An 8,162-nucleotide genomic window follows, 5' to 3' on the forward strand; every position below is an offset into this window, starting at 1 on the left:
ATGAGAGAGAGGAGAATTCACACTTTAACTTTAAAGACAGTCATACACAGTTTATAATCACAGTGAGCACTGCAGGTAAAATTAAAACTGGTGGTGGATGCTCTCTCCTGGTTGAAAACGGCTTTGCAGCAATACATCTCACACTCTCTGTTTACCTAAAAAAACAACAACATTTCTCTCCTGTGAGCTGGGTGAGTATTTTAATATAAATGTATTTTCACTGATAAACAACCAGAAATTGACTTATTATTAAGTAAATGATTACATCACAAGAATATGACATGGCTACATCTACTAAGGTAGATTTGGATTTTACAGCCATACACACACATACTGTACAGAAAGCATGGCTGGGTTTGTGAAAGTCAATTTGTGGTTGTTTATAATTATATGTGAGATGCATGTTTTGATAGCAAATTCTACCAAAACATGCTTCTTCTTGATTGTTTGGTGTGCAAATGTTTGTCATGGAAACCAAAAAAACACATTCCAAGATGTAAATAAATACATTTGCGGCCTGTTACCTGTAAAATATAACATGGCTATTACCCAGCTAAATCCAGAATATGTCAAGCTTTAAAACACCACAGCATGTCTTCTCCCAATGTACTGGTGTAGTTGTTAGTTAAGAACTTATGAGAACCAGTTTGAAATAAAAATGTCCCAACAGATCTGATGGACCTCAGGATTCATCCCGAGGAGGGTTACTATATGGCTGGACCAGACAGATAAGAGATATCTCCTTACCAAAGTGTCGTCCTTAGACCTCAAATATTCTACACATGGGGCCATGTAATGCTGTATTTAAGCTACTCTAGTGGAGCTGCTAAAAATGTAACTGGAACTGTGGGGGCTTAACAAAAAAACCCTTAACTGTAAAATGAATAAATAATCTGAACACAATGATTACGCCCACTTACCAACAACAAGCTGAACAGTAGATTTTGTGCCCTCTGAGGGAATGTAGCATCGATATGTTCCATTATCAGAGACTTTCACATCAGAAAGTGTGAGTGAAAGGTCTCCATGCTTCAATTTCTCGATGGGCATTGACGTTCTTCCTTTGTAGGATGGGTTTTGGTTAGACAAAAGGTCTTGATCTTCAGACCTGACATGGACAAATCTGGGTTGCAGGTCAAGTCTTCCCCATTCCAGACTCTTGGAAACAGAGTCCACGGCAGGTTGAGGATGGCATGGCAAAATAATGTTATCACCCAGAAATGCTACAATCTGATGAGATGGTCCAACCTCCTGAGACTGACCTGGAAATACAAATATCAGGTTTTAAATCCTGCTATCAGAGCTAACTCACGTTAGCAGAATTATTTCAGTGCCGTAGAGCTTTGTAGTAAAAGCTGAGTTTGGTGAAAGTTACCTCTAAAAGAGTTTGTCAGTAGAAGGAGGATCACAGTGTGACTGAGCTGAGACTTAAGGATGGGTCCATCTTTGAGGCAAACCATTCTGGAGTTCTGAGGTCAGAAAAAAAGAGGATTAAATGGGTAACACTTTATTTTACAGGAACTTTAATTCTATATTAATTTTGCTGGCAATTATTTGTGATATTGTTTATAGCAGGTATATAATGCTCAAAGTGTAAATTGTTTAGAAATAGATCATTCAAAATACTCTGGGTGGGTACTTAAAGCGATGGTTCGGCGTAATTTCGACCTAGCGTCATATGCACCATGACGTCTAATCACAGCCTCAGCCCTTTTTTTTCATTTGGTCGCAAAATAGTGGAGTTAGAGCCATCAGCTGAATGGCTTAGTACAGGCGCTAACGGACCCACCAGTGTATCTCGTCAATTACTCCACTAATAATGCCTGGGTTGTTATCAAACTTCTACAGTAGTACAAATAGGGTCTTTACTCATAAATACTTGCATTGGAAAGTTTGTAAGTACACCAGGAGTTTATTAAAATAACACTTACCTGATGACTTTTACTCTGCTGCTAATGCTAAAGCTGTAAACATTGTCGAAATCTTGTGCAACCGCTGAAATACCGTGTGGTCGCACAAGATCTCGTGCGACCACACAGGACTTGAGTGATCGCGCGAGATTTCGACTCCACTATTTTGCGACCAAATGAAAAAAAAGGGCTGAGCCGGTGATTAGATAAACCTCATGGTGCATATGACACTAGGTCGAAATTACGCAGAACCATCGCTTTAACAATAAAAGCTTTTTTCTTTTTTTAAATACCAAAAAGTAAAGATATTAATCAATAAACAAGATTGCAGCAGCATTTCTGTAAAATTTCCTAAAACAATATTTTTTAAATACCTGTAAATTTAACAGAAAATGGAAACTGATTGGCAGTGCATATATTTGTCCTTCTGACCTCATCATTAGTTGTACCATTGTCAGTAGAAAACAGTTTTCCCTTCATGGTTCAGTATTGGTGTGCAAAGTAGTTTCTTCTACAGTTCAGACAATATGAGCTGTTGCATTGTAACAGATTCATATATATTCCTATATTTTTTAGCAAATTGCAGCACCATTTCTATATTCTTGCCTGCTGTATCTCTGAGTTGCTAAAAGTGAATAACAAATACCAAGAAGGTGACGTAATTACACAGATAAATGAAGCAGCCGTTGACTTTGAAGAAACATAAATCCAAAGTTATTCTTTCAAAAAAGTTCATAAAAGTAATTAAAAATCTTGCCTCATTTATCCAACATTTTAACTTTTTAGTAGATTTTTTCTTTTTTTGTCATTGTCAACAGAATAAAGGTGTGACCTCCATGGTTTAATCTTAGACTTAGAACCAGTTTCATTTACAATTGCGAAACGCTTGTGTAGCTTTTTCATGTGACATACTAGAATTTGCCATAAATGATTATTGGTTTTGACTGAAAAGGGAAATTTGATTAGCTGCAATCGGTAAAATAGACACCATTTTTAAAGACAAGATACAAAAAAGTGTCAAACCTGGTAAATAGAAACAGACCACATGCAGTTGGAAACGCAGAGTGGGCAACACTGCGTAAAGAAGCAATGTGTAACACACTTTTTCTTTGCAATATGCAATTGACACATTTTATTGAAATGAAAAGGTAGAAAAAGTGCCATAATATATATTTTATCAACAAAGGGCACATTTGTGTTGTCACTGAGTCAGGGAAATGCACAACAAATACATTAAGACATTAACAATAAGGAAAAATCGAGGAGCAAGAAGGAGCGGCAGTTTGTCAGATAAATGAAGCAATCGTTTGGACTTCTTTGTCCTTAAGGTCAAAATCTCTCAATCAATAAAAAAATAAAAAATCTTGACTAAAAGTTCAAATTCATCCACCATTCTTATATTTTTCTTGTACCATCATCAACAGAAAAAGCTGTTTCCCTCCATGGTTTAATAGAGTGAGAACTAGTTTCACTTAATGTCACATGTGATTTTAAGCCATTAAAATTGAAATGTGACATTTATTTTGTTGCACTGAGTAAAATACACATGAATTAATAAAACTAGTTTAACTTACAATTGTGTAAATAGCCAGTTTAGCTCCACAATATGTAATTGACACATTCTTTTAAATCAAAAGTTAGTAAGAGCGCTGGTATGATTTAAAATAAAGTATAATTATTTAATAAAATGCGCATACCTGCTGTTGCTCTGGTTTGCAGCCAAAGTCCCTAAGATAAAAAAATAACTGCACTTCGACCTGCTTCCAGACTGACCTTCAGTGTTGATAATAATCTGTTCCTGTATTCTAATCTGTGCAGAAGTTAATGTATAACTACAAGGAACTCTGCTGTTAATATCACTACTTCTTCAGTACAACAAGAGGTGTGTCCAGGTCATGTAAAACATGATCTTATAATAATACTGCCAAAACGTCTTGCTGCTAACAGTCATGTTGTCCTGCTGCAGACTGTATGACCTTTATTTCCTGTGTGGGTTATTTCTGCAGTGTAGAGATGTCAGTTAGCTGCACCTGCACAATAATAATGTAACGTGAGGGTTCGACAGGTGATATTTGGACACTCAAGAGAAAACTGCAGGATGGAAACAGATGACTTTTAGACAAAACTTTACTGTAGCTCCCGGCATCAGAGAACAACAACCACCGCATTTCCTTGTCTCTAACCCCAAGTTGACTAACCCAACCAATCAGAGGCCAGGAACAACCCAGACCTAGGCACATGTAACTGTAAAACCACAGAAGCAGATTCAGGAGACTGTTTAACGATTTCAAAAGTAGATATCTGAAACTGTAAATATGTAAATAATAAAACACAAATATATAACTACATAACTGCGTAAACATTGTAAATAATGTATAAATTAACTTAACATATACATTAACTTCACTTTTAAATCTTACAATAATACTTGTTTTTTGTGTTATGGTTAAAGTAAGGACTAATGTATGAAAGACAAACAAGAATTTGACACGAACATCAGTCTGAGCTGAAGCATATAAAAAAGTCATGTGGTGCGACCATGATTAATCTTGAAATGTCTTATATAAATAAAAGATCATCATTTACAAAAATGTTTAAATAATGCAAATACTTTGTTTCCAAACACTTTATATTACTGAAAACTTGTAAAAAAAAAAGATGTGAAGCGTGTTAAGTTAATTAATTTATTTCAAGATGAATCATGGTCGCACCACATGACTTTTTTTAAGGCCAGTGCCAATTAATCTTGAAAAACCCACTAAAATCACTTAATTTCAAATTTATAATATGGATCTTCAGGTACACAACATTCTGAATGTTTGAACAACTGCATTAGATATGCTTGTTTTTTATTATTCTACAATTGCGTTGTTGCAAATCATTATACGTCATTGACCCATATAGCAACATGTGGGGTGGAAGTCCACGTCATTAAGGACTTTCTAGTCTCTGTGCTGAGACGACTAACACCAACACCAGGTATGTGAATTAGCTTCAATGAATACATTTGGAAAATTTCCCTGCTTATTTTATGACAATTTAACTGCATTTTACCTAAGAGAAATTATTTCCTCTAGATTAAAGGCAATGGGCCAGATGCAAGAATATGTTCGTATTTTTCTTCTTAAATCTGTTGTACTTTTCTCGTGAGGTGGAATTTACGAGTGAGCCACGTCGGATTCACCAAACACTCGTATCACCAGGAAACAGTCGCAAATGACCTTTGTAAACATGATGAATCCCACCTGTTCTAAATGAACGCGCGTTCCAGAGAATAGTAAATTAACATGAATGACGCCCCATAAATACCAAATAAGGTCAGACGACCGGCAGGTTGTGGAGAAGCTCCATTCATGAAAATTACACTAAAGGCTAAGAATAAGAACTTTACGAGCTCTCAGACTGAGGTCCTGCTCTCAGAAATAGATCAACAGAAACACATATTATTATTTAGTGTGTAAGTGGTGGAATTAAAGGTCCTGAGAAAGACAAAGAATGAGGAAAAATGACCCGTGCTGTGAACGCTGTCTCAGCTGTTGCACACAGCATCACAGAAATAAAAACAAAAGTGACTGAGCATGAATTATACCAGGCGATGTCATCAGCCAGGGAGTTAAACTTACTTCGATAAGCAATATTTCAATTAAATGAATAACAGTTATTAATAAATAGTCAGTTTATATTGTGGAAAAGTAACTGTGGAAAAGTAACTGTGGACAAGTCGCTTTGTAGTTTCGGCCGCTAATATCTATATTGTACGCTTGCATTATATCATAGTTTCAATTGTCAATTCAAATGACTGATATATCTACCTAAATTGTTAAATAGCCTACTTCTTTATACTAAATAGCCTAATAATTTTACAAACAGAGTAATGTCATCATGATTATGGATTCAGAAGTGCAATTTAATGAACGGTACATAGTATACACTTTCCCCCCCTTCTCTACATCCCCTGTAGTTCACACCCATTACTCAGGGGTCTCTAAAATACTGATAATATAATAATCGCTCAGCCTGCGGATCGACATTATTCATTTCTCTGTCAAGTGGTAGTCAGCATACAGTGATGTTAAAAAGAAAATCCAAGTCAGTTGACTCTGAAGCTCAACTGCTGACGTTACACCTGCTGCCGGATTGCTGTCAGCACAGACCTGCTCACACCTGGGATGACAACGCAGGGCAAGCCGGCAGAAGAAGTTGGAGATGAGGGTACCCGTGTGGAGGTGTTATGTGTTCATTAAGTGATTATCATATCTTGCTTATAGTATATGATGTCAAACCCGCCCCCCCGGAAAAAAATTGAGTTCCCCCAAAAGACATGATATCGTTGGCACACTGCCATTAGACAATTAGACAGTAACGGTCGTGTTTTATTGCTTTGGAGGACTGCAGGTTGGTTGTGCGTGACAGGTACGACAGGTCTGCACCACTCGTACATTTTGTTCATACCTAAGAGAAAATCCAAAATACGAGAACATTGGTGAATGCGGCAAATCCTCGTAAATCACTCGCACGCATGGTTTAAGAACGAATCTGTGCGTACGAGTGGTTCTTGCATCTGGCCCATTCATTAATATAATAAGGCAACAAAATCTAGTAAGAAGCTCGTTCCTTTCTCTTGGTTTCTAATTATGTGCCATAACTGACAAACTTCTATTGGTGTTAATTGCGAGACACAATTCAGTTAAACCTGCTCATGACTTCACTTTGATGGTTAACGAGATATTCTAGCATCCAAACATGTTTTGTGCACACAATTTTTTTCTGGGGAAAAAAATGATGTCTGTCATGAATGGTTCACTTCAACTTTCAGACCTCCAGGATGTTTCATGGACAGCCCCTTAAAGCTCGATTCAGTGCCTTCATGGTCCTGCTTCTCCTTATGCGTTGTCCTGAAGGTAATTTACACACAAACATAAATCAAAAACTCAGTGTGTTTTCAAAGTCCCACAAAACTACTGCACTATATAGTGATAAAATGACACATTCAGAATGTGGACACTGAGATTAAATGGCAGAGGGTAATTATACTGCACTGCATAGTAAATAGGGGATGATTTTGGACAGAAATTTAGCCGTATAGACAGATCTTTAGGGACCGAACAACAAGGCACAGAACACTGGTTTTTATAGAGGTAAAGTAATGGTGAAGTTTAGATTGATTAAATGTGCAAAATTCATCTAGAAATTATGCTTGTAAAAAAGCATTATAAATATCAGTTTTTCCACTTAGTTTGTTTGCTTCCATTGCTTCAGCACGCTGCGTTTGTGTGTCATTGTTTCATATCTGGTAACATGGGGTGTTGAAATAGGTGTTAACCTGACCTTACCTCTCACTACTGGCTGGTTTTATTATAGTTGCAGAAGACAGTATTTCAATTTAGCATGTTTACTTAATCATTTAGTAGTTAGTACAATTAAAATATTCATTATGAAAAGTGTAACTGAATGTGACCTAAATGAGAAAAAGTAGAATCAATGTGTGGTGAGTGGACATGATATTACACATAATGTTAGTCTGCTGGTGTTGCCATGGGTGTAGCCAGCATGATGATTTAAAACACAACAAAACTGTTTCTTCCTCAGGTCTGTCTCGGGTGATAACTCCATCTCACCCTATATTGGCCTTAGCTGGCGATGACATCATTTTGCCATGCCATCTGGAACCTGCTGCGGATGCTGTTTCCATGACATTGGAGTGGACGAGACCTGATCTGGAGCCCAGATTTGTCCATTTGTGGCGTTCTGGCCAAGAAATTCTGAATGATCAGAATGTGGCCTTTAAGGGAAGGACGTTTCTATCCATCAAAAAACTGAAGCAAGGAGACCTTTCACTGAAACTCTCTGAAGTAAAAGTCTCTGATGAGGGGACATACAGATGCTTCATGCCCATGTTGAACACAGACTCTACTGTTCAGCTTGTTGTTCGTAAGTGTGCATATGTTAATAATCAAGTCTAAAAATACATCAGATCAGGAATACATCAAAGTAGAATGCTCACAAAATAATCAAAATAATCTTTTTCACTTAAAGACAGAGAAGAACAATTCTGTTCTGTTTAATGTGATACTAGTCTGAGAGCATCTATGTTGTTGGGGTTTTTTTCTAATACTAACTTACAGACACTGCTTTAACTGCTTTCATCAAAAAGTGTTTCATAGTAACAGTCACAGATTAATGGACCTATAATCTATATATTTAACAATAACAATGTCTGATCTGTCAGTGTAATGTGTTTGTGGCTCGTAG

The 8,162-nt window shown here is 36.8% G+C and overlaps 1 protein-coding gene across 1 annotated transcript in view; it reads right to left on the bottom strand.

The window, feature by feature from the left end:
* LOC134006299 (butyrophilin-like protein 10) overlaps positions 1-1,460 on the bottom strand; it is a 12,656-nt gene extending 11,196 nt beyond the window's left edge. Inside the window, exons 1-2 of the mRNA XM_062445385.1 lie at positions 1,376-1,460; positions 921-1,262 (exon numbers count right to left, since the gene is read on the bottom strand). Coding sequence (XP_062301369.1) covers positions 921-1,262; positions 1,376-1,460 — 427 coding nt within the window. The remainder of the gene's footprint in view (positions 1-920; positions 1,263-1,375) is intronic.
* Between the last annotated feature and the right edge of the window lie 6,702 nt (positions 1,461-8,162).

Source organism: Scomber scombrus, chromosome 23 (assembly GCF_963691925.1).
Source record: "Scomber scombrus chromosome 23, fScoSco1.1, whole genome shotgun sequence".
Taxonomy (NCBI): Eukaryota; Metazoa; Chordata; class Actinopteri; order Scombriformes; family Scombridae; genus Scomber; species Scomber scombrus.